Genomic DNA, 27,339 nt, shown 5'->3' with positions numbered 1-27,339 from the left:
CCTCCCTCATTCCTACACTTCCTCTCTTGATCCCCCTGTTCCAGTCCTCCCCATCCTTCCATAATTATCTATTCTATTTTTTTTCTAGGGAGATTTATCTGTGCCCACTAGTATGTTACTTACTCTATACCTGTCTTTGTGGTTCTACACATTATGGCTTGGTTGTCATTGGCTTAATATCTAATATCTACATTTAAGTGAATACATACCATATTTGTCTTTCTAGGTCTGGGTTACCTTATTCAGGATGATTTTTTTCTAGTTCCATCCATTTAGCTGCAAATTTCATGACTTCATTTTATTAATGGCTGAGTAATATTCCACAAGTATGTTGCCACATTTTCTTTTTCCATTCATTTATTGAGTGACATCTAGGTTCCTTGCAGTTTCTCGCTCTTATGAAGAGAACAGCTATGGATATGGCTGAGCAAGTATCTTGTGGTACAATGAAGCATCTTTGGGCATATGCCCAAGAATGGCATAGCAGGGTTTTGAGGGAGATCAATTTCTATCTTCCTAGAGCCCACCACACTGATTTCCATAGTTTCTACGCAAGTTTGCCTTCCCTTCAGCGGTATGTGAGTGCTTCCCTTCCACCACATCATTGCCAGAGGGAGCCTTCATTTGTTTTTACTGACCTTGGCCATTCTGAGGGGTGTAAGATAAAAATCTCAAAAGTGATTTCAATGTGCATTTCCCTGATGACTAAGGATATTGCACAATTCTTTAAGTATTTCTCAGTTATTTGAGTTATCCCTATTTAGAATTCTCAGTTTAGATCTGTACCCCATCCTTGAAAGGGGTTATAGCTTGATACACAGGTGGTTTTTTTTGAGTTATTCATGTATTTTAGATATTAGCTCTATCAGATGTGGATCTGGTTAAAAATCTCTTTCCATCTCTAGGCTGTCGTTTTGTCCAATGATGGTGTCCTTTACCCTGCAGAAACTTTACAGTGAGGTCCCATTTATTTATTGTTGATCATAGTGCCTGCATTAATAGTGTTCTTTTCAGAAAGTCTTTTCCTGTGCCAATGAGTTCAATGCTGTTCTCTGCTCTCTCTTCTATCAGGTTTACAGTATCTGGTTTAACACTGGATTCTTTGATTCATTTGGAGTTGAGTTTTGTGCAGAATGATAAATATGGATCTATTTTACTCTTCTATATGCAGGAATCCACTTTAACCAGTAGCATTTTTTGAAGATGTTATCTTTTTTTTATTGTATATTCCTGGCTTTTTAGTCAAAATCAGGTATTCATAGGTGTGTGGATTTATGTCAGGGCCACCAATTCAATTCCATTAATTAACATGTCTGCTTTTGTGAGTCACCATGCTGTTTTTATGACTACAGCTCTGTAGTACAACTTCGAATTGGGAATGGTGATACCTCCATCAGTTTTTTTTTTAGTATTGTTTTAGCTGTTCTGACTCGTGTGTGTGTGTGTGTGTGTGTGTGTGTTCCCATATGAAGCTGAAAATTGTCTTTTCAAAGATCTGTGAAGAATTGTGTTGGCATGTTGATAGGGATTATATTCACTCTGTAGATTGCTTTTGGTTCAATGCTGTTTTTACTATACTAATCTTACCTATCCATGAACATGAGAGATCTTTCCATTTTCTGACATCTTCAATTTCTTTCAAAGTCTTTAAGTTTTTATCATACAAGTCATTTACTTTCTTTGTTAGATTTACTCTAAGATATTATATATTTTTTGAGGTTTTGTGAAAGGCATTTTTCTTTTTCTTTCTCAATTTGTAATTTGTTTATAGGGATGCTACTCATTTTTTGTGACCTAATCTTGTATCCCACTACTTATCTGAAAAAAGAATTATCAGCTGTAGAAGTTTCAGGTCACTTGTGTATACTATTATATTGTCTGCAGGTAAAGATACTTTGACTTTTTCCATTTTAATTTTTGTATTCTTGATTCCCTTCAGTTGTCTTACTGCTCTAGCTAAGACTTCAAGTACTATATTCAGTCGGTATGGAGAGAGTAGACAACATGGTCTTGTTCCTGATTTTAGTGGAATTGCTTTGAGTTTCTCTCCACTTAAGTAGATGTTCACTCTGGACTTGAAGTAAACTGCCTCTATTATGGGAGGTGTGTCTGTATTGTTTCCCTAATCTTTCAGAAATTTTCATCATGAAAGAGTGTTGGATTTTGCTAAAGACCTTTTATGAATCTAGTGAGATGATCTTTTTTTTCTTTCAGCTTGTTTATATGGTGGATTACATTTATCAGTTTATGTATGCTGAACCATCCCTGTATCTTGGGGATGAGACTTACTTGATCAAGGTGTGTGTGTGTGTGTGTGTGTGTGTGTGTGTGTGTGTGTTTATGTGTTCTTGGATTTGTTTTTAAAGTTTTTTATTGTGGATATTTGAGTCTGATGTTCATAAGGGAAATTAATTTGTAACTTTCTTTGTTGGTTCTTTATGTAATTTGGGTTTTAGGGTAATGGTGGTCTACTAAAACGAATAGGGAAATCTTCCTTCCATTGTTATTTTTGGAATAATTTGGGAAGTATTGGCCTTAACTCTTCTTTGAAAGTCTGGTAGAATTCTGTGCTAAAACCATTTGGCCCTGTTTAAATTGGTTATCTGAGCTGGGCAGTGGTGGTGCATGCCTTGAATCCCAGCACTTGGGAGGCAGAGGCAGGCAAATTTCTGTGGAGTTTGAGACCAGCCTAGTCTGCAAGAGCTAGAGCTAGTTCCAGGATAGGCTTCAAAGGAACAGAGAAACCCTGTCTCGAAAAACCAGAAAAAATAAAGTTGCTTATCTGATCTTAAATTAACTTTGATAAGTGGAATATATTGAGAAAATTCTCCACTTCTTTTTGATTTTCCAGTTTGGTAGAGTACAAATTTTTAAAGTATGTCCTTATGATTCTGTCATTAAGGAAATTCTATGAAATGTTGAAAATATTTTCTGTGTCTTTGACCTGGGCTTTCTCTCCTTCCTCTATCCCTATTATTATTAGATTTGTTCATTCATAGTACCATGGATTTCCAGAATATGTTGTGTCTAAATTTTTTTTTAGATCTAACATTTTCTTTGAACAAAGTAAGCATTTCTTTTATCTTCTTTACGCCTAAAATTCTTTGTTCCGTCTCTTATATTCTGTTGGTGAGGTTTTTCTCTGAGGTTCCTGAATGAGTTCCTAAATTTTTCATTTCCTCAATTTGGATTTTGTTTATTATTTTTATTTTGCCTTCCAGATTTTGAACTGTTTTATCCATTTCTTTCCAATATTTGCATGTGTTTTCATAGATTTACTTAAGGCATTTATTCATCTCCTCTTTAAGGAACTCTATCATATTGAAAAAAGCTATTTGAAGGTCCTTGTCTTGCGCTTCAGATATGTTGCAATTCTCAGGACCTACTGTGGTAGGGCTGCTGTGCTCTAGTGGGCACATCTTGTCCTGGCTGTAATTATGTCTTCATGCTGGCTTCTAAGCATCTTGGTTTGGGGTGATTCTAATTCTAGGTGCCGTTATCTGGTCCTGTCTTTGTTGGGTGGGTGTTTGTTCCTTAGTTTCTCTTGCCCCCTCTGGTTCTTAGGAGGGTCTAGTGGCTGTGTATTGCCTGGTAGGGAATTATTTGGGATTATGCTAGCTGTGGCTCCTGGGGGTTCTGGGTAAAATGCTTCTAGGTATTGGGATCTTACACTTAGAAATGAGCTAGAAGGGTGGGGGCCTGAGGGAGGGTCTACAAATGGAAGGAAAGCAAGATTTTCCACAAGGATCGGTTTAATCTCCCGGGAATGAGGACAGAGAGTGAGGAGCGACTATAACAGGTGGTCTGTCTCAGAGCTGGCCGTGAGACTGGCATGTTAGATTTGGAGGAGAGGACAGAGGTGAAGATCTGCAGTTACCCTGCCTGCTTTCCTGGCTGGAGTCTTGCTCTAGTTTTTCTTTGCATTCTTCCTATTCATTTTCCTTGCTTCTTTCTATTTCTTGAGGTTTTCTTCTTTTTTTTCCAATTCTTTTTTCTTTAGTGATTTTAAAAATATACCTATTGATTCTGACTCTCTGTCTTTCTCTTTCAGTGTCTCTATGTCTCTGTATCTCTCTGTGTATATGTGTGTCTGTCTGTCTCTCTATCTCTCTGTCTCCCTCTCTCTCTCTCTCTCTCTCTCTCTCTCTCTCTCTCTCTCTCTCTCTCTCTCTCTCTCTCTTTCTGTGTGTGTGTGTGTGTTTACACTCATATGTGCCTGTGGAGGTCAGAAGACAATTTGTGGGAGTTGATTCTTTTCTTCCACCATGTGTATCCCAGAGATCCAGCTCAGATCAGGGACTTGGCAACAAGTGATTCTGCACACTGAGCTGTCTCACCAGTCTATTTTTATTTACTGTTTATCTTTATTTCTGTTCCATTTGCTTTTGTCCTACTTTCTTTCCGTCTTCTTCCCTCTTTTTCCTCTTTTAAGTCCCCACTCCTTAGTTTCTATTTTCTATTAAACTTTTTCACTTAATATCTATTTTCTTGCACTTCCTGCCTTATGTACTGGGGCTATGAGGATGAATCAGGTAGTTTAAAGATAGTGGGAAAGGGGGTAAGTATGTAGACATTACTAAGCTCATGATGACACTCTCTGCAAAGTACTATGGCACGAAGGTAACCGTAACAAAGTTTTCCTGACTTACAGAGTGAAGGTTTCCTAGGAAAGCAGACATTCTGATGGAGGTTTTATAGCTGTAGTTTCAGACTGGTCTTTCAAGGATGAGTAGCTATTGTCATGCAATGAAATGAGACAGAGATATAAAGATCACTGTAGACATCAAGAAGTAAAACCTTGACTCGAGAAGGTTGATTCCAGTGGTTTGTTTCCTTACTTGATATTGCATGGTAAAACATATTCATAAATGCGGTGATATTTTAGTTGTAGCAATAACTAGGAGTGTTAAGATTGTGATGCTCGATGTTAAGAACCTGGAACAGAAGAATGTTGAAAAAGAAGTGAGTTAAAAAAACAGGATTGTTATGAGAAAATTTTTTGCAACGGCATATGACTCTCCCAGACCAGAAGGTTTATAACTTGTTTCCATAGCATCAAGTAGCTCTCATGCTTTATTTTTAAAATACTATGTCCTGACTCATCACATAACTTTTGTTTTTCAATTTTTTTAATCTAATGAATTAATTTATGGGGGGTTTTCATGGCACAGCACTTGCATGGAGGTAAGATGACAACTTTATGGAGTTGGTTTTCTCCTTCTATCATGTGAGCTCCACAAACAAACTCAGGCTGTCAGCTTTGCTGGCGAGTGCCAAGACCTTTTAAGCCAACTTACTGGCCTGGCTTTTGGGCAGCATGCATAAATCATTGCATTTGCTGGTACATTTAGTCATTAACCCCTATTAATTGAAAACCTTTTACTGGTAAGATTGTAATACTAGAGCAAATGAGTTATATAACAATCTTTTTGTATGTGAACTTTTGTGTTTTGAGACACGATCTTGATATACAGCTGTGTTGAAACTTGTTGTGTATCCGAGGCTGGCTTTGAAATATGACAGGTTATATTGTCTCTGCTTTACAAGTGCTGGGATTCAAGACATGCACCATCATCCCTGTCCTAGATAGGAGGTTTTCTCTTAGAATATTATTAATATACATGAATAAATTCAGATACTGACACAGGTTAGAAAAGAAAAGGCAGGGAGTAATATGATGAAATGATGATGATGATGTTATTTTAGAGCAGTGTGTCCAAAAGAAATACTCTCAAAGATGTGACACATAAGCTGAAGCCTAAATGGTGATGAAAAGGACCAATGTAAAGTAAGAGCCAACATAGCTTGTTCAAGGTCAGTGCAAGGTCGGTAAGGCCAAGCATGGTGATGCATGCATGGCTTTCCAGAACTGTGGAGATGCAGACAGAAAGATGCCAAATTTGAGCCCAGCTGCTGCTGCATACTGAGTTCAAGGCCAGCCTTGGCTATGTGAGGTGACTCTGTCTAAAAAGAGAGAGCTAGAGAAAGAAAGCAAGTGTTGCAGAGTGGTAGGCTAAGGGATATTTTACATGATAGAAGGTTACAGATTCTCTCTTTCATGCCATATAATCTATTGATGAGTCTTCTGAGGTTTTTGACTCTCATCCTAAATTTTCCATTTCCAGTTTTATTTCAGTTTGAGTTTCCTTTAAGGATTCTATATTGTTAAATTCCACTACCATTTCTTGTAGTCCTTTCATTATTTCCTTCAACTGCCCCCCCATGGGCTTCATTAAATGATTCATTTATATTCTCTTTAAGGTCCTTGAATATCTTCATAATTGCTATTTTGAAGTCCTTGTCTTGTGCTTCAGCTATATTGCATTCTACAGGGCCTTCTGCAGTAAGGTTACTGGATTCTAGTAAAGGCATATTTTCCTGGCTGTTCCTGTTACAATTTTTTTTCTGAGACAGGGTTTGTCTGTGCAGCCCTAGCTGTCCTGGCACTCGCTCTGTAGACCAGGCTGGCCTCGAACTCACAGAGATCCGCCTGCCTCTGCCTCCCGAGTACTGGGATTAGAGGCGTGCGTCATCACTACCCAGCCTCATGTTGCAGTTTTGCACTGGGATTGAAATACCTAGAATTATGATGTTCAAGTTGTTTCTTGGAGTCAATATCTGGTCCTGTCTTTGTTGGATGGCTGTCTTATTCTTTGGTTGCTCTTTCCCTGTCTGTGTCCTAGACAAGTGGGCTATGGGGTCACTGTAAAAGAGTGCTTCTGTGGGTCAGCGGGTGACACAAATGAATATAGATAGATTAGGAGGGAAGGCTGAGAGGGCTGAATGAAAGGGCTAAGTGGGTTTTGAACCAAGAGCGAGCCCATAGGAATGGAGTGAAAGAGTGATTTTTAAGGAAGAGGTGATAAGATTTATTGATCAAATGGGTGCATAGGATGATAAAAATAAAAGCCTTGGCAAGAAGATACAGAAAGAAATGAAAATACTCCTGCTTTCAAGGTGTCTATAAAATAATGTAAGGCACTAATTTTAAATACAGAACATCTAAGTGTTTTATGGTGTCACTTAATGATGGAACACATAGTAATGGAAAGGTCAAGAGTATGGTGGCAATTAGGCCCAACCAATCAGGGAGAAGTTTCTAAAGGAGATAAACTATGAATTGGATCTTGCAAAGGAGTAGGCACTCGTAGAGTTTCAGAGTTGGAAGAACATATATTTCAGAAAGGAATAACAGCAGGAGTGAAAAAAATACAAGGTAGGAATATGCAAGGAAGCAGTCAGAAACAGATTTAGTTGGCAAAATAATTGAGGGTGGAAAATGGGCCTGGATCAATAGTTTAGGGACCATTCATAAGAGACTTACTAGTTGATGAAATATTTATAGTGGCAGGGTAGTTTGTAGGCAGCAATGTAGGAACAATGAAAATAACAAAACTAAAATAGTTAGCTCCATTTGATTAGCATAATCTGAGTTAGAGTCTTCCACACAGAAACCTGTGGCTACAGACAGGTTCATTTAGCTATTTAGATATAGTTCATATATCACACTTATCCAAGATAAATATCTAAAGATGGTATAAAGCCTAAGATGTCACCTTTAAAAGATCTATTACGAATACCAGAAGTGGTGGCACACACCTTTGATCTTAGCATGTGGGAGGCAGAGGCAGGTGGATCTCTGCGTTTGAGGCCAGCTTGATCTACAGAGCAAGTTTCAGGACAGCTTGGGTTATGCGGGGTTACATAGGGAAATCCTGTCTCAAAAAAAGAAGAAAGAAAAAAGATCTGTCATGTAAGCTTCCATGTAATCAGACAATTTGTTTTAAATATATGTTTAAATCCATAGGGTTTGTTTGTTTCTTTTTGTTAGTAGGTCTTTAAGTTTTGGGGGCATTTCGTAGGAAAAAAGTCAATGTTTATATTAAATAATAATTATTAATCTGTATTGATTACTGTTTACTTATTATTTCACTTACTGCACATTTATCAAACATAGTGATACATGCTATGTTTCTTTCTGGATTAATTACTGTTGGCCATGTATTTGTATGTGATATATATGATGAGTGTGATTGCATGTATGGTATGACACACATACGGACATAAGAGTACAATTTTTGGAAGTGGATTTTCTACTTCCACTGTGGGTTCAAGGATTGGGCTCAGATTTCCAGACTCCTGGGGCAAATACCTTGACCTGCTAAGTGGTCTGGCCAGCCAGACAATCTTTATTTGTAAAACAGCCAAATGAAGGATGCAAAATGATTCTCAATCTACTGAAGAGAGAACTGAAATTGGAAACCCATACAAGCTTAGATAGCTAATAAGTAGCAAGTAGGATTATAATTTATCTAAAAAAAGAGGGGTTTCCAAGGATATGGCATCCCTGGAGGAGTTCCTTATTCTCCTGGAAATCTTTAATTTTTAACCCAGTGGCTTCAGAACTGGACCTCTTCTGTGCATAATATAAGTCTCAACAAACTTGTAATGCACTTGAATTCATGTAAGGGCTTTTTCATAGACCACCTTTCTTCTGAAGTATAGCTAAGAAAAGGGAACCCATTCCCCACATGCTTCTGATGAGTATTCTCACTCAGATTTCACTCTCTGATTATCTTTTAGGGACATTTGAAATCTATTGCCAAGCAGGCAGCCACAGAGAAGCAGGGATGAGGGCAGTTTATAATGTCTCCCAGTGTTCTAGTCGTCAAGATAGCCCACGCCAACACTACCAAGCTTCAAGAGTCTATTACATCATGGCAGAAGAGGTGGAGTGGGATTATTGCCCTGACAGAACCTGGGAACTGGAATGGCACAACACATCTGAGGAGGACAGGTAAGGCTTCAGAAAAGGAGAGACCATAACTTTAGATACCAAAACTTGCTGCACCAGCACAGCCTGGATGCCGAGACTGGCGGGGGTGCTGGGATTGAGACTTCAGGAGACTTATTTTCAGTTGGAAGAACATCAACCTTTATTTTTTTCCCAAGCTAAAGCCTTTTATACCTTTAAACAGACTGGGAAGCATCTGCGGAAAACCACCAGCCAGAAAGGACACAAACATCCTTGTCAATTACAAGGAAGTTTAGCTATTGGTCAGGGGGAGTGAGGGCAGCCAGATCACAACAGAAACTGAAAGTAGGAAGCATTTTTATAACCACCCAAATATTCTGACAAAAGAAGTTAGCCTAGAATTGAAGGATCTTGAATTCCAGCTCTTTGCTTCAGTTCATTAGCCAATGAACTGAAGAAAAGACCTTGCTACATCTTGCCCTCTTAGCCTTGCTTCCCTTCTAATTAGATAAAACTTACCTACAATGGGATTTAAAGTTCATAGGGATTTACTCAAGCAATGGAATGTCTCAAGGTCATTTATTAAGGTACAGACCAAACTGGGAAACAGAAAAAGTCCAAAACGGAGTAGTTTAAATAGGCTACAATTTTAGCTGTTATTTACCTATGAGCAACTGTGCTGCCCGCATCTCCTCCTTCCATCTCTGGGACCAAGATGGTTATTTTAGTGGTGGCTATCCCCAGCTTTCAAGTTCCAGAAAACAGCATTGCTTGGGAGGATAGACCTGTAAGCTGTATATATCAGTTTTTCTCATGTTCTATTTCTTAAACTTATTCACATGGCTACAATGTAACATCTGTGAAAACAGCCATGTGTTCCACTAAAGCCTAGGTGACTCTGTTACTAAAAAGAGGGAGATGAGAATACAAACTGTGGTACAAAGAATTACTAATAATAGTTTCCTCTAGTTTGTGGTGCCTTCCCTGTCTTTTGTCAATTCTTGACCTCTATAAGTTTAGGTTGAAGTCTTCATGCTAAAATTCTATGGGAGTTAGGAAATAGGAATTTTTTTTTTCTGTCAGCCTTGATTTCATCCATCATGCATAGCTTATAAGTCATTGCTAGAAAAGAAGGAAGGGCAGAAACAGTGGACTGAACTCTAAGTCCTGCCTCCTCTTTTGGGTGACAGTGTCTTTACATATCTGTCAATTCTGACCTAGTGATTACACCTCAAGACTCACCTATTTGGAAATTTCACTGTTAAAATAAATGATAAACACTGTCAACTGCTAAGAATCCTATAATCAGAAAACTGTAAGATCCCATGTCTTCCAACTTTTGATCTCCAACAGCAACTATGGATACTCAACTGACACTTTGTGCCTTGTCCTTCTGTTAAATAATTCCCAATCTAAGATTCACTTACAGCTGGAACCAAAGTCACAATTTTTTGATTCTTAGCTCAGTGAATCAAACTGCAAATATCTATCTGGTTGATGAAAAATAACAAACGTAGCTTCAGAAATGTACTATTTTCAATCATGGTAATGCAATTTGACATTATAATGGATAGATCTACGTTTTTCATATTTGACATGAGTATAGTTCTAAATTAATTTCTCCATAACTGAAAATAAAGGTTGAAGGTCAGGTACTAATAACAGTCTCTAAATTCTTCTAGTTATGGTCATGTTTTCCTGAGCAACAAGGATGGGCTCCTGGGTTCCAAATATAAGAAAGCTGTATTCAGGGAATACACTGATGGTACTTTCAGGATTCCTCAGCCGAGGTCTGGACCAGAGGAGCACTTGGGAATCCTGGGTAAGAGAATTCTACTTACATCCTGGCATCTAGGAGGCTGGGTTGCTTCTATTACATCTATATCATATCAGGGAGGTTTTTTCATCCTTCATTCTCATCTTTTCCATGTGGAATAGTAAAAGCATGGCCCTATTATATAAAGTGGCCATGAATATAAGCATGGAAGGGAGTGGTAGAAACATGAATTCTGCTGTAACATGAACCAGAATGTTTTGATTTTCTGTACCTTTGAGACATGGATCCTCTGAAGGTAGTAGATTTTAAAACACTCCAGAGGCAGGAGAATTTAGGAGCTCCAGCATGTAAAACCAAGAATAATACACAGAGCCACAATTGCCCCCATACCTCAATTTAATCAAGGTTGTATGTTGCTTTTGTACAATGGGTTTATTTATTTTCATCCTAGACCAGACAGGACCCACTGCCCTCTGAGGAGAGTACTGTTGATGGAGAGAAGGTCCCTTTGTTTGTCCCAGCCGCCTGGCTAACTTACACCCCAAATAACCACACAGAAACTGTATTAATTAAATTACTGCTTGGCCCATTAGCTCTAGCCTCTTACTGGCTAATTCTCACATTTTGATTTAGTCCATTTCTATTAACCTATGTATCACCACTAGGTTGTGGCTTACCCGGAAAGATTTAGCATGTCTGACCTGGCGGCTCCATGGCAGCCCTCCCACTCTGCCTTTCTTCCTCCCAGAATTCAGTTCTGTTTTCTCCGCCTACCTAAGTTCTTCCCTATCAACTAGGCCAAGGCAGTTTCTTTATTCACTATCTAATGAAAGCAACACACAAACAGAAGGAACTCCTACACCAGAGTACAGTTATTCTATGGGCTATACATGGCAAGACTTCAGTCCTTACTGTCAATGATCCCGCAAAACTCAGAGACTCTCTAGAGCTTTTGGTTATTATATAGAGAAAAATAGGATGAGGAAAATGGGGATAATATGAAGCACATTTGTACTTTTGTGGTACCCTCATGCTGTTCATAGCAATACCAATTTTAGGACTTCTGAATCTGAAATGAACCCAAGCATGTCTTTTAGTCTTAGGAAGATTAATTCCCAGTTACATGGATCTTGCAGTTATGCCTTGTTCTTTGATGTCTCCCTTTTTACTTCCCTGCTAATGAAACTTGTACTTTTTTTGTATGTATCAGGTCCACTTATCAGAGGAGAGGTTGGTGATATCTTAACTGTGGTGTTCAAGAATAATGCCAGTCGACCATATTCTGTGCATGCCCATGGAGTTCTAGAGTCTAATACTGGCTGGCCACAGGCTGCCGAGCCTGGTGAGTGAAAGGACAAAGGCTTTGCAGTCCTTCTATTTTAGTCTTCTGGTTTTATTGCTTTGAACACCTTACATTCTTGGTCTGGGAGTGTAGCTCAATGAAAGATAGAGGGAATTAACTGGTGAATTGGACTTCTAGGCAGGTTTATTTTTCTTTTGCATTTACAGTAGTTCCTGTATTTCAGTTAAAAATACCTTGTGAACTACATGGTTTTACATTGTAACTTTTCCAATTCCTTACAGTTTTTAGTTAGGTTGTTTATGGGTACTAACTAATAAATAATAAAATTTTGATTACTATAAGGAAATATCAGAGACAGTCTACTTTATAAAAAAAAGGAGTTTGTTTGGCTCACAGTTCTACAAGTATAAGGTCTGGGAACTTTATTCAGAAATGACCTTGAACTTTGAGACTGTACAAGCCATCACAGGATGAGACAGAAAATGTATGTGTATGTTCTTGTTGAGTCTCCTCATGAAACCAGAGGTTTCTTTTTCCAGTGTTCAACTCTAAAGGCTCCCCTCAAACCACATCTCTAAATGTAACTGAATCAAATCTGTACTATTTTACTACTATACAATGTGAAGTAATATCAGTACATGAAGTGTTAGATGATAATCAAACCATACATGAACTTTCTCTTAATAACTTTCTTCCAGATTAATGTTGGTATCTCTAGCAATAAATGTATCTATAGCATCTTATCAGTTTGGTATTTGTTTCATTTATTTTAGGATGCCCTTTAGTTGTCTTTATAACTTTTTTTTAAATTTGTTTTTCATTGTTTTTTTTCTAATTCTTGTTGTATGTATATATTATATACAGCACAGCACAATATTTTGTAAAGACAATTTCAAGTAAGAATATACTGTACATTGATCTTATTTGACCCCCATATCCCCCTACTCTCCTCTTTCTTGTCCTACCCTTCTCATTTGTTCTCCAGAACAGTTTTATTTACACATTCAGGTCATACATATATACATGATTTTTATGAATTTCCATAAAAATCTAAGAATGAAAAATGGATGAAAATATATATTTGCATTTTTGGACTGATTAATATGATTGTCTCCAGTTTTATGCATTTTCTTGCAAATGGCACAAGCTCATTCTTCTTTATGGTGGAAAGGAATTCCTTGTTTATAATTATAAATAAAATTATCTTATCCTCTGTTGAACACATTTAGTTTCATAACTTAGCTACTGAGAATAAAGATGTGATTGATATGCTAGGATGTTTGTGATATGTTGACTTGGAATTGTTTCAGTACATATCAAGAAGAATTTTTCTTGAAGAACTCCCATACTTGTTGTGTTGAGGAGCAGTGGGCTGCATCCCCGGCACCCGACCGCCCACATGGCTAGCTTATGCCCTGAAATAATTACACAGAAACTGTATTCTTTTGAACACTGCCTGGCCCATTAGTTCCAGCCTCTTATTGGCTAGCTCTTACATATTGATCTAACCTGTTTCTAATAATCTGTGTAGCCCACGAGGTGGCTTACCAGGGAAGATCTTAACCTGCGGCTCTCTGGAGTGGAAGAATCATGGTGACTCACTGACTTGGCTTCTTTCTCCCAGAATTCTGTTCTGTCTACTCCTCCTACCTAATTTTCTGTCCTATTAGGGCCAAACAGTTTTCTTTATTAATTAACTAATGAAAGCAACAGATAAATACAAGACCCACCTCCATCACATACTGATTTCCATAGTGGGCTTGACTAGTTTACTTTTTAACCAGAAGTATGTAAGAATTCTTTCTTTTTCTGTTTTCTTTCTTTTTCTTCTCTTTTTGTTTTGTTATTCAATACTGGATTTCTCTGTGTAATGGCCCTAGCTGTTCCAGAACACGCTCTATACACAAGGATGGCCTAGATATCACAGAGATCCTCCTGTCTTTGCCTGATTAGTGCTGGGATTAAAAGTGTGTGCCACCACTGCCTGGTTCTTTGGTTCTTTTTCTGTTTACTTAATGATTGCTTTGGGGACTGGAATGAGATGGAATCTCAATGTAGTTTTAATTTGGAATTCTTAGATAACTAGTGAGTTTGAGAAGTTTATATTTGTTTATTAGCTATTTATATTTCATTTGTTGAGAACTGTTCATTAGTTCATTTATATAATTGAATTGTTTGATTTATTACAGTTTAATTCCTTTTTTAGTACTTTTTATATTCTAGACATTAATCTTGTCAGATATCAAACTAGTAGAGATATTCTTCCATTCTATACCCTGTCATTTACTCATTTAACTGTTTCTTTTCTGTGCTGCACATTGGAATTTCATGAGATCTTAATGTCAATAGTTGGTATTATTTACTGAACAGCTGTAACCACTTCTAGAAAGCCCTTTAATATTCTTATGCCTTTAGATGTTTCCCATACTATTCTGACTAACAATGTCAACAGTTTAGGTTTAGGTATTAGGTTAATTTGGGGTTAGGTTTTATTTCATTGTATGTGAGATGATAGGGATAGAATTTCATTCTACATATGGTTATCCAGTTTTAACTTACAATATTTTTGAAGAGACTTTTCTAAAATGTATGTTTTTGAAATTATTGTCTGGTATCTGATAACTATTATGACTTGGGCTTGTATCTGGGCTCTCTATTCTGCTGATTTGTGTTTCTGCTTTGTGTCAGATCTATTCTATTTTCTAACTCAGCCTGTGCAGTTTGACATAGAACCAAGGATTATTCGTTTTGCTCAAAATTGCTTTGGCTATACATGGCATTTATTGTTGGTATTTTGTGTGTGTGCTTCCACATGAATTTTAAGAATATTTTTTAGTTTTGTGAAGAACAGCATTGTATCTGTAGGTTGCCTTGAGTACTGTAATCCTTTTCACAATAATATTTTTTCAGTCCGTAACTGTGGGAGACATTTTCATCTTCTAGCATCTTGCTTTAATTCTTCCTTTAGTGTTACGAAGTTTTTAATGTAGAGGTTTTTTTTTTCTTTAGTTTGATGTATTCCAAGGTATTCTTTCTGATTTTCTATGAGAGAGACAGAGTCTCACTATGTAGCCATGGCTGGCCTGGAACTCAGCATATAAACCAACTTGTCTTCAAACTCTCAGAGAGCTACTTACTTCTGCTTTTCCAGTGCTGGGAGGCGGGCACAGTTCTGAGGTACCAGTAGTTAAGAGCTTGTATCTTTATCTGCAAGAGGAGGCAGCTATCTCATATATATATATATATATATATATATATATATATATATATATATATATAGATAGATATTAAGAGAGAGAGAGAGCACTAACTGGGAACAGCATAGACTTTTAAAACGTCAAAGTCAGTTCCTAGTGAATCACCTCCTCCAACAAGGCCACACCTCCTAATCTTCTTAAACAGTAGTTCCACCAAGAGGAGACTAAGTATTCAATATATGAGCCTATGGGACCCATTCTCATTTGCAGACTGCCACATCAAACATCCTGTTCCTGAGCACTGATAAACCGTTCCTTTTGAGCTACCCTAAATTTTTTCTGGGCAAAAGATATTTGGGGAGGATTCTACTTCTTGCTAACCTTTCCAGTCTGTGGGCCATGAGTTGGACATACCTGAATTCAAATTATTTATAAATATTTGTAGTACAGAAGTTGAACTAATTTTTTAGGGGTGGCCCAAGGAAATATCACAAGCTGAATTATATGAACAACAGACAATTTATTGTCTCAAGTTGCTAGAGACTAGAGGTCTACACTAAAGTACTGGAAAGATTGCTTTTTTTTTAATGGCTATGAGGGAAGGAATTTTTTTCAGACCTCAGTCTTTTTTGGATTGTAGGTAGGCATCTTTTCCTTGCTTTTTGTTTTGGAGGAGGGGGCAGCTCGTTTATTGGTTTTTGGCCACTTAGCCCCAAAATAATCACACAGAAACTGTATTATTTAAATCACTGCTTAGACTATTAGCGCTAGCTTTTTATTGGCTAACTCTTACATATTAATTTAACCCATCTCCATTAATCTGTGTATTGCCACATGACTGTGGCTTAACAGCTAAAGTTCCAGCGTCTGGTCTCAGGTGGGGCTACATGGAGTCTCTATACTTTGCCCTTCTTTCTCCCAGCATTCAGTGCTGTCTTCCCTGTCTACCTAAGCTCTGCCCTGTTATAGGTTCAAAGCAGTTTCTTTATTCATTAATGGTATTTAAGCATACAGAAGGAAATCCCACATCATTCTGTGTTTTCTATTGCTGCTTTAAACACCATGGCCAAGAGCAACCTGGAAATAAAGAGGTGTATTTCATCTTAGATCTCTCAAGTCACAATCCCTCACTGAGGAAAATCAGGGCAGGAATATGGAGGCAGGAGCTTATGCAGAAACCATGGAGTAACACTGCTTACTGGTTTGCTCATCATCGCTTGTTCAGCTTGATTTGTTATATCATCCAGGACTACCTGCCTACCTAGGGGTAAAAGTCTAAAGTTGCTCAACTATAAAATATAAAATTACTCTTATAAAATAAAATATAAGTTACATATTTTCTTACTCCGATGGGGAAGAACAAGGACATAGTCACAATAAAACCAAAACTAACCCAAAATACAACACTGTAAATAGTTCGGTCCTTGATGTCTGTGACAGGATCACAATCTTTTGGGTTTCAAAGCCTGTGCAGTTCCCCTTATCCATATCTGCTTTTTGCAGCATAATCAGCTTGTCTGATAGATAACCTTGGGCTAGCTCCACTCCAGAGTTGCTATTGTCCTTGGTGATGATCCCATAGTACTGGTATCTCCAAAAGTTTGGAGTCTCCACTGCAACTGAGGATGAATCTTTACCAGTGGCCTCTCCTGCTTTCTCTTCAGGGACCCCCATCCCTGTTACACAGTGCCAGCCCTCGCTGCTTCCCATTACCTCTTCAGGTCTTCAAAGCCAGTACCACCTGACTCTTACACATTACCCATTTTAGCTGCCAGCAGGAGATACAGCCTTGACCACCCAGGACCACAGATGCTATGTTTGGATCCTGAGGAAATACTCCCAGAAGATTTCTCCTAAATGATGCTGGTCTCTTCTTAAGCACAGCTTATTTCTCAGCCCCAGGGAACCAGCGTCACTTGTCTCAGTAAAGCAAAGGTTTTACTTCAGCAGTGCTAGTATCTTGTTAATCATTTATGAGTCTTCAGGTCTAGCTGACCGGAACCAAGGATTCTTAACACAAAACATCACACAAATTGCCCTGGTCAGAGTCTTTGTTTCCTTCTGACATTTCACAAGTCAGTCTTTCATCATCTGCATCTCTTTCAGCATTTTTATCATTCAAACTCCAAAATGCCCATTAAGCTTTGAGCTCTCAATGGCTTTCCTATATTAAAGTTCCAATGTCCTTCCACAATCCTCTCCGAAGCAGTATAATCAGTTCTGTCACGGCAATGCCTCATGAACCTGATACCAGTTTCTGTTTTAGGTTTCTATGGCTTTAATAAAGGCAATGACCAGATAAACTTGAGGAGTAAAGGGTTTATTTCAGCTTACAGTTCCACATCACATCATATCAGCAAAAGAAGTTAGGGCAGAAACTCAAGGTACGAACCTGGAGGCAGAAACTGAAGTAGAGCCTGTGGAGGGGTGTTGCTCACTGACTTGCTTGTCACGGCTTGCTCAGCTTGCTTTCTTATAGAACCCAGGACCACTCGCCCAGGGGTGGTACAACCCACAGAGATCTGGGGCCTCCTTCAATCATCATTAAGAACATGCCCTATAGACTTGCCTATATTTGATTGAAGCAGTTTCTCAACTGCTGGATACTGGGTAATATTCGAGGCCTGCCCTACTAACCTCATTTAAAACCGATTTCCTCTTGTTTCTAATTTGGCCATGTTTCTAAATGAGGTCAGATTCTGAGCTAATGGGGGTTAAGACTTCAATATATAATATTTTGGAAGGGACACGTTTGGATCAACAACAGATAGAGGATTAAGTAATGAAAAGGAAATGAGGAAATTTAGATGTAAATGTTGGCAGCACTGTAAAATACTTAATTGTAAAGGAAGCCAGATTCATAAATTGGAGAAGACGCAGTGTGGGGGGAAATCACAGAAGCAAGGAGAGAACTGAGCATGGTGTATTTGGAAAGAGGGATGAGTAGAGGAGAAGTTAAAGATACAGGTAGGACAATGAACCTAAATCTGGCAATATACAAGAAGTGGTATTGGGAACTCTCTTGAAAGTTGTAATCTTAAATCAGAAAAAGAGAACTTCCTCATCTGAGACTGGAGTGACTGGTATATATATATATCAGTATGGTACTAGAACTGGTAATGGCAATAGAAGAGATAAAAGCCTTCAGAGTGGTATGTGAAGGTTAATTTTGATTTTCACTTTAATTAAACCGATGTGTTGGTTGTGATTTGTGAAATTTCCTTCTGGGCATGTTTGTGATAGCATTTCCAGAAAAATTAGGCAGGAACACCTATTCTGTATGTAGGCAGCAGCATCCTATGTACTAGTGTTCTACTCTACTTCCTGACCCCTAGATTGGGAGCTGCTTGCTCTACTATTCCCTGCTGATCAGGAGGTGCTGAAATCATGACTCAAGACAAATATTTCTTTCTTTAAGTTGTTTATATTAGATATTTTGTCACAGGGTTAAGAAAAGTTACTAATCTAAATGGTAAGAGCATAATTCTAGAGTTAGGGTGTATAAGGTCACATTTCAGTCCTATGTGTGGCATTTGGAAAGTTATTAACATCTGTCTGTGACCTTCACTTCCTATGTACAAAGGTTTCTTTTTGAGAATTCAGAATTTCAATGTGCTAGACAAGCATTTGGCAATGCCATTATTATGGAAAGTCTGAGAGAAAATGAGTAACGGGGAGTGAGGTACAAAACAGGTGAGCCTAGAAGAATGTGGTAAAAATTTGGAGTCACCAAAAATTACAAGATATGGAGCTACAAAATTCAATAGCGCTTGGGGCACCACTGAGATTGTGAATATATGTTTAAAAACTGCAATACTTAGGGCCAAGCAGCTTTCATCAGTGCTGTTTAGTATGTACTGGTCTGATACCAGAGGAGATGGATTCCAGGATGATATATGGCTTAGTATTTTTCAGCTTTAGTGAACATGACTATTACTTAAAGTTATTAAATTATATGTGACCAGTGATATTATATTGTGCTTACTTAGTGATGTTGGAGTCAAACTCAGGTCCTTGTGCATGTTCGGGAAAATTCTACCACTAAGCTACAAAAAGGATCATTACAATATTTGATTTTGGTTTTTGTTTTCCTGATAGCTGCTGCTGCTGACAATCTTTTATGTTCTTATTTATATTTTTATATCATATTTAGTGAAGTGTCTGTTCAAAGGTTTGCTCATTTTAATTGGGCAGATTGTTTTTGTTTTGTTACATTGTAAGAGTTCTTTACTATTTCATTGAAAAAAGTGAGCAGATGAATTAAACAAACATTTCTCCCAAAAAGTACTTGAAAATACCACTACAGGCCAGAGAAGATTCTCAACATCATTAGCCATGAGAGAACAACATATCAGAATTTCATTAGGATAGCCTATCTCCTTCACTAAAGCAAAATTAAGAATAAAGATAAGTAATTTTTGAGAATATTGAGAAAGGAGAATCTACATAGTGATGTTTGATGATTCCACGGCTTTGCAAATCAGTTTGCCAATTCTTCCAATTGTTAAGGATTGGCATTACTGTATAATTTAATAATTCTATTTCAAGTGATATACCCAAGGGAAATGAAAACATAGCTTCATACAAAAAAACTGTATGAAAGTTAATAGGGACAATTTTCTGATTTTGTGAACGAAATCAAGGGTCTCGAGCATGCTAGGAAAGTGTTTTGCCCCTGAGCTACAACCGTAGTCCTTAATGTCAGTGTCATTCATATTACACTCAAATATCTATCAACTGATGAGGGGATGCATAGTGCAATATAGCCATACAATGTCATATACTTTGGCAATAAAAAGCAACAGTGTATTTGGCAGCATGTGTAGACCATGAAAATATTATAAAAATGAAATAGTCTAGTAATAGAAAGACAATAAATCGTATGATTGAATTTATGTGAAATGTTCAGAACGAGAAAACAAGTTTGTGTTTGCATTGGAGTGGTGAGTAGTTTAGGGGGTGACAAGGGTATAGTGATTTCTGGGCTGTAATGAATTGTTCTACAATAGATCATGGTAGCAGTTACAAAACTACGTGAAAGTGTATTATTTTAGGGTGCAGTAATTTGTTGTCTATTTTAATTAAATATATCTATGGGTTATATGCAATAATACTATACACACAATGATCAAACTCGGGTAGTTAGAGATGAATTAATTGTATGGTGTGTAAATCATATCTCTATAAAATTGTTATAGAAGGTCTATATGAGAGTAATAGGAAGTTGGTTGGAAAAGACAAGGCTAGAGGCCGAGGTACTTCTTGGAAGTGAGGTCACTTTTCCTGGAGAGATATGAACAGAGGTTTATTTATCACAGACAGAGCAATGACAACTGGTCAATCAAACCACTGTACCCAAATCTACCTTCACAAACTAGTGAGTTATTGGGGTACTTAAAGCAGCAGTAATGACTCAGGGGTAACTCACAGAAACATGGATAATTAAAAAAAACATTGAAAACCTCATCTTATCATAGGTGATAACTCATCAAATTTGCTTTCTTGGAGCTTCCTGTATAGTCTGCTCATTTTTAGCCGTTGTTACTGTCTATGTAATCTCTGATGGCAGGTATTTGTGCATCTTGATAGCATCTGGAGTAAAGATATGAGTCAATGGTTAAAAGCAAGTGGTCCTTTTCCAGAGCAATGTGAATTCAGTTCCCAAAATGCACACCAGAAAGCTTACTACCATCTATGGATCCAAAGGATGGCATGATGCTTTCCTGTCTAAATGGCCATCAGCACTATGTGGGCATAGTCCCTGTACATATGAATTTAAAATAAACTAATTCTTAAAAATCTAAAGTATATTGCAGAGATAGAATCATAAGACTTGGTAATCATTGGATGTTGAGTCTTAAAGTGGCAAGGAAAACTAAAGTTTTGAGTCTTGGCAACTAGGAGAATAGCTATGCTATTTCACAACATCAAAGGCACACTTCGGAGAAAAGTTTTACCTTTTTCAAGGAGAGAATTAAATTTATAGCAATTTTAGGTTGTCTTTGGTCCTGAAGATTGAAGCTAGGACTTCCTGCCTAGTAAGATGCTCTGCCACTGAACTGTAAACCCCCAACGGAAAATTTCCATTTTTATCTGCTATTAGGACAGTATGAAAATGATATCTACTATTCAATTTCAATTGCAATTTTGAGGTGAGAGTTTAGTAACAAGGTAGGTCTGACTTGAAGTTGTTAAGATTTTCCTAGGCGAAAATCATAATATGTAACTGAAATCTTCCATAGAGTCTTGAGGAAAGGGGTGAGATGAGCGCAGAGCTTATGGAAACAGTTTCATTCAGGAGGCAGCAAGCAGAGAATCAAGATGAACAAAGAAGCCAAATGATACAACATCATAGCCTCTGACCACAGCGGCAGGACTGCATCATCATAGAATTAAGCCTGAATGTCTGTGCATGGAGGGCTACAAGTTTTTTTTTTCCCAAGCAGAGAGAAAAAAGAATCTAACAAAATAAAATGGAGCTTGGCATGAGAATGATGGATGAGGCTCTGGAGGGTGCTGAGGCTCACCCACTGTAGCTTTTAGAAATAGAGGAAACTGCCATACTGGCACCAATGAGACGTTTCTTACTACCCTTCTTAGGTGAAGTACTTACTTACCAGTGGAACATCCCAGAAAGATCTGGTCCTGGACCCGGTGACTCTGCTTGTGTTTCCTGGATTTATTATTCTGCAGTGGAGCCCATCAAGGTAAAGACAAAAAAATTGAATATTGGAAGAAGGATCCCAGAAATGGGCAAACTACCTGGCAAAATGACAACAAAAGGTGTGGTTAAAAGAAACAAACAAAAAACAACCAGCCAACCAATCAACCAGCCAACAAACAAAAAACAGCTGGGTTTGAGGAAATTTACTCACATGCATGCCTTATTTTCATAGGAAGAGGGATGAAGGTAGTCTGTGACACCAGATACTTGTCATGAGGATTTTCTTTTTTGTCTCAGATTTGTGGATCCTATAAGCAGTATGTTCTCATATTTTTTTTAAAATGCGGATAGTTGTCAGGAAATTAGGGGCCTGTTGCAAATTTAGCTCAAATGGCCTTGGAATAACTATAATAAAGTCATGCTGCCTCTGCCTGGGGAATGAATTTAGTTTATCTAGACAGATAATCCTGCAAGTCTTCAGCAATATGTTATGTCTACTCTACTATGGGTATTTTTCTTGGAGTTTTGGATGATGCAAATGTAAGGTATCGTCCCTACTTGCAAAGTCCAGTTGCGCAAAAGGAAACAGAGAAGGTGTCTGAAAGGAAGCCAACTGTAATCTGGACTTTGAAATCTAAATGAGAGTGTGCCATAGATCAGGGGGTGTTGGAAGAAGGGTATTGCAGGCATAAGAAACTGTCTAAAAAGGTGTTAGGTTGGTACATTTAAAAATTAATGAATAATTCAATCTAGCTAAAGCACAAGTTCCACATCGCATCTCAACTCTGTCTGAAATGAATACAAAGCGTTTATGATAAGGTGATAACGGGCTTAGAGTAAGCTTATTTGTGACTCCACTCTCGACAAAGTACTGCCATCCAGGAATAACCTCATGCCTTTCTCCCTTCATCAGGACATGTATAGTGGCCTGGTGGGACCCTTAGTCATCTGCCGAAAGGGCATCTTGGGACCCCATGGAGGCCGGAATGATATGGACCGGGAATTTGCCTTGTTGTTTTTGATCTTTGATGAGAACCAATCTTGGTATCTGGAGGAGAATATCGCAATTTATGGATCACAAGAGACAAAGCGTGTTGACCTACAGGATGAGACTTTTGTGGAGAGCAATAAAATGCATGGTCTGTAGAAACGAAGCTACTCTTATTTCAAAGTAGTCTGCATTGTTTTCAGGAGATGATTTGCTAGGCTCATCTCTATCTGTGGCTGCATAATTCTGGAAAGGATGAGAAAGCTGGACAGTGGAATGGAAATGACTTTGAAAAAACTTTTCTTATTTTTCTATACATATATTTGTAAAAAAAAAAAATACATGGTCCAGGTTAGATGAGGTGCCCTGAAAGAAGGAAGCTAACTCAGTAAAGTTATCATTATAATACAAGCAAATTTAAAATACTAGATAAGTGAAGATGGACATTTATGGTCCCCTATATAATTAATTAGTCTATCTAGACAGATTATCTTCGTAAGTGGCCCTCTGTTCCAAATTCTGAGTTTGTTTTTCTCTCAAAAGCTTGATATCTAATCATCACTTTATATTCTGGATTGGTTTTGTCAATATAGACAAATGAAGGACAACTTGTCAGTTTTACTACTATGCTTTAATATTTAAATTTAATATAAAATTTAAATTTGCATTGAGTAGTTGGAGAAGCTAGCCACGGAGAATAGCACATGGAGCTGTTACATACCATCAAGAACTTTTTGATTCTTGAATGGATTTGGGGTGGGAGAATTGTATCATCAAAGCCTTCCTTTGCTCTAGATATCTGGTAGCTTTTCACACACACACAAAAGAGAAAGTCGCGAATGAGAGGGAGGGCTTAAGTGCAGAGGAATGTCTGAAGTGATCTCCCCCAGCACTTCTCGCCCAAGGTTTCTTTGATCTGAGAGTGAGGTGCAGCTTTGGTAATGACTCTAATGGAACTCAAAAGTAGTATCCCATTGTCCTACAGATTTTATCTATTTCCTCTTGATGGAAAGATGAGTGATTCACACTAGAATGGATGATTCACAACTTTACAAAGTGAACTTTTTTCGTTTCTGTCAAATCACGGAAATAAAATGGACTAGAAGTAAGAGGAAATGAGGGCAAAGATAGGTCCTCCCAATTCAGGATTTGGCTAATGCCCACTTTTATCTACGCAGGTGTCCATTTTTCCAAACTTCAGCTGTCACTCTACCTAGCTAGCTAAATAGCAGGTATTTTTAAACATGTTCTGAGCTATAAATACAGAGAAAAATAATGTTGTAATCCAAGGGACAAGTAAATAATATTCTAACTTCTCTTCTACATTTCTGAACCAGCTGAAAAAAAATAAATGGTTAAGATAAAATATGAGCCTTATTACCGAAAATGCTAATTGGAAAACTGAATTTCATCATATAAATATGATTGCTGATAGCTTTCCTTGCAAAGGATAGGTTTTCTAAATTGTCATTGACATCAATGGACAACATAATTTCTCTGCATTAAGAGAAGCAGGAGCTTACCAGAACCAATTAGTGAACCAATTTGCACCCTTTTCTATGATCAAAGAGATAAAACCTCTAGAAGTGGGTGAGCTGAGCAATTTGGTTCTTGTTTTTAGCCAAATCCACAATTTAGTGTTGGTAGACATAGAGAAATACTGTAGCTGTTCTCTTCCATTATTTTCCCTCTTGAAGAGTAGAGTCGAAATTGCCTCTCATCTGTGAGAAAATGAGATGTGGGAGGAAATTGTTTTGGGTAAAATCCTACCAATATGAGTTACTATAGCCATGAATCGTTCAGTGTAGCATAGGATGTGATTTTGGAAGACAACGTGTTAAATAAAACAATGTATATTGTAGTCCGAGTTATCTGTTTGTGGTTTTGCAAGTGTGCCAGGAAGCTATAGCACTGGAGTATATAAATTTATTTCCTGCTATTAGTAACCCGAGACAAGTTGGCAACATAAGCTTTCACACCTTAAAAGATAAATAAACCTAGAAGACAGATTTTGGAGAGTTCTAATGAATCATGCTGAGGAGTATTGGAGGAGTTCAAAGGGGGAAGGTGATATAAGAAATTGAGGTTACATAGAGGAGCTTAGGAAATCAGAAAAGTTTTCTTAAGGGGGTGAAATTTTAAAGAGAAATAATAAGGAAGCAATTTTTATGAGAAGGAAACTCAGAAGCCTAAGGATTCAGACATGTATAGACCGAATGGATGGCAGTGAAAGAGAACAAATCCACCAACTGGAATCGATAGTGTGGGTAGTTGGAGGTGGACCTGGGAAGCTGATATGGAGCTATATTTTAAATGAACTTATTGCCGTGGAGTTGTTGTTGTTTGGGAAAAGGAGGAGCCCTTAAGTTTTTTAACTGCAAAATAACATGATTAGAATAATTGCTTAGAGATAGCTCTGATATCATTGTTGTGGAAGATATATTCTATAGAGTAATGTAGCAAGTTAGTAGCCTATCACTATCATCAGAAATGACAGGAAATACACAGAAGACAGTGGCAAACTGTAAATAAAAGAAAAGATATGAGACATTTTCTTCTTTTGCAGCCATCAATGGGAAACTCTATGCTAATCTCAAGGGTCTTACCGTCTACCAAGGAGAACAAGTAGCCTGGTACATGCTAGCCATGGGTCAAGATACTGACATTCACACGGTACACTTCCATGCGGAGAGTTTCCTTTATCAGGTGAGCTGAAATATGATTGAACCCCACAGGGGTGATTCAAACGATGCCTTAAGAGTCTTCGCAGAAGGCAATGAAAAGGTATAAGGTAATAGTTAAGGAATATGAAGGTTTATGGAATGGAGCATCTAGCAGGGGATTCTAATAAATTGTATACCCCAAGGTAGTCCCTTCTTGTAGGATTTAGCTTTTCCTTCTGATAAGAAAGAGAATGTCTCACTTAAAAGGTTAGTAGATGGAAGGAACCAGTGTTACTGTATCTGAGCCAAAGAGTTTAGATTCGATGAGCAAGGATCTTAAGAAGAAGGAATTTCAAATATTCTTAAAAATCCCTGAAAGTCTTGAATCCATCATAACAAGACTTTAAGTTCAGGATCTATAGAACAATACATGGTTGTGGAAAAGTTTTAATCTTAGGAAAAGAGCACAGAATTGGAGACATTGTTGTAGATTAGAGATTTAGAAGTATTTTGATTGGGGTCTTGGCAAGGAGAAACGAAGCTGGATTCACTCAAAAGAAAACATGTGGATCCTTCTAAGGTATCAGAACTTTATCCAGACTCTCCAGATTTTAGCTTATTAAAAGTTTCAGAGAAACCAGATTTGAACCCTCTAAAAGACTGGTAACATCTTTCATCTGTGGCACTTTATGAAAAAGTAGGAGAACAGTGCTGTGTTGTTTTAGTTTGCATGATTGAGTTCTAGGAGAGATAAATAAATGGACCTTTGATGTTTCTCATTGTCGCAGGCATTTTGGAGTCTTAAGAACCTAAAAAGGACATCATAGACTTTTAGTTGCTATAAGCTGTAAATTGGTTCCTCATTTTCACTTCTCGCCATCATCTTTATTACAGAATGGACACAGTTACCGGGCAGATGTTGTAGATCTTTTCCCAGGGACATTTGAGGTTGTGGAGATGGTAGCCAGCAACCCTGGGACATGGTTGATGCATTGCCACGTGACTGACCATGTTCATGCTGGCATGGAGACCATCTTTACTGTCTTGTCTCATGGAGGTAAGACCAAAATCCCCCAAGTGTGTTATTTTCTAATCTTTTGTCTAGTCGGTAGAGAACAGGTAATAGTAAGGAACCACTTGAACTTCCCCTACTGACTCAGAAGAACCAGGTTTTATCATAGAGCAGGGCCCCTGATTAGGTATTTTCCCAAGGTGCATTTCTCTTCCTCCCATGTGAGTTTATTACATTTGCAAGGGAGGGTGCTTTGCTAGTGTAGCTTTACCACTCTTTGGTAAAAAAAAAAAAATATTTATTTATTTACAAATTCATTTAAAGTCTAATAGAGGTACTATTTCAAGGAAATTACTAGTGAGTGCTTTCTTGATGTGGTCAGTGTCGATACAGACAAATCTGTGGGGCTTGGAAGAGAGCTGAGTGGGCAACAATGTTTGCAAGCAAGCATGAGAATCTGTTTGCAGTTATTTAAAAGAAGCTGGCTATGACCAAAATACCTGGAACCCGGGTGTGGCAGGATGAAGACTGGAAAATCTTGGGATCTCACTGGCTACTCAGCTAAGCCAAACAGCAAGTTCTGGGTTCAGCGGGAGATTCTTGTCTATGAAACAGAGGTGGAAAGTAGGAAGAAAGACATCCAGTGCCTCTAGCCTTTGAAGGCATTGGCATGCCTGCACAAACACATGTGAGCATATATACAACAGACACCCCCCCCCACACACACACAGACATGCTCACAGATCCAAACCCCGGATTGTAGTGAATCCTTTTCTAAAGAGAAGAAAATAATTCTATGGGATACTCTAGTCATGGTTTTTTGAAGGCTGTAAATGGCAGTTCTTCAGAATTGTCTGTCTAAGTTAAATGGTAAATGTCTCACTTCAAAATTATCTCTAAGTTAAATGGTAAATGTCTCACTCTTCTTCTACATGAACTGTGTCCAGGGACCAGCACTATTTTCATTCCAAGAATCCTTC

At 37.9% G+C, this 27,339-nt stretch overlaps 1 protein-coding gene across 12 annotated transcripts in view; it reads left to right on the top strand.

Annotated features, from left to right (window-relative positions):
• Heph (hephaestin) overlaps positions 1-27,339 on the top strand; it is an 80,971-nt gene that overhangs the window by 44,187 nt on the left and 9,445 nt on the right. For all 12 annotated transcript variants that reach the window (XM_075958754.1, XM_075958761.1, XM_075958759.1 and 9 more), the window contains 7 exons: positions 8,584-8,797; positions 10,438-10,577; positions 11,743-11,874; positions 21,633-21,739; positions 22,610-22,835; positions 25,251-25,390; positions 26,242-26,404. In XM_075958754.1, coding sequence (XP_075814869.1) covers positions 8,584-8,797; positions 10,438-10,577; positions 11,743-11,874; positions 21,633-21,739; positions 22,610-22,835; positions 25,251-25,390; positions 26,242-26,404 — 1,122 coding nt within the window. The remainder of the gene's footprint in view (positions 1-8,583; positions 8,798-10,437; positions 10,578-11,742; positions 11,875-21,632; positions 21,740-22,609; positions 22,836-25,250; positions 25,391-26,241; positions 26,405-27,339) is intronic.

The sequence above is a fragment of the Microtus pennsylvanicus genome, chromosome X (genome assembly GCF_037038515.1).
Source record: "Microtus pennsylvanicus isolate mMicPen1 chromosome X, mMicPen1.hap1, whole genome shotgun sequence".
NCBI lineage: Eukaryota > Metazoa > Chordata > Mammalia > Rodentia > Cricetidae > Microtus > Microtus pennsylvanicus.
This window is presented reverse-complemented; position numbering and strand designations above follow the sequence as displayed.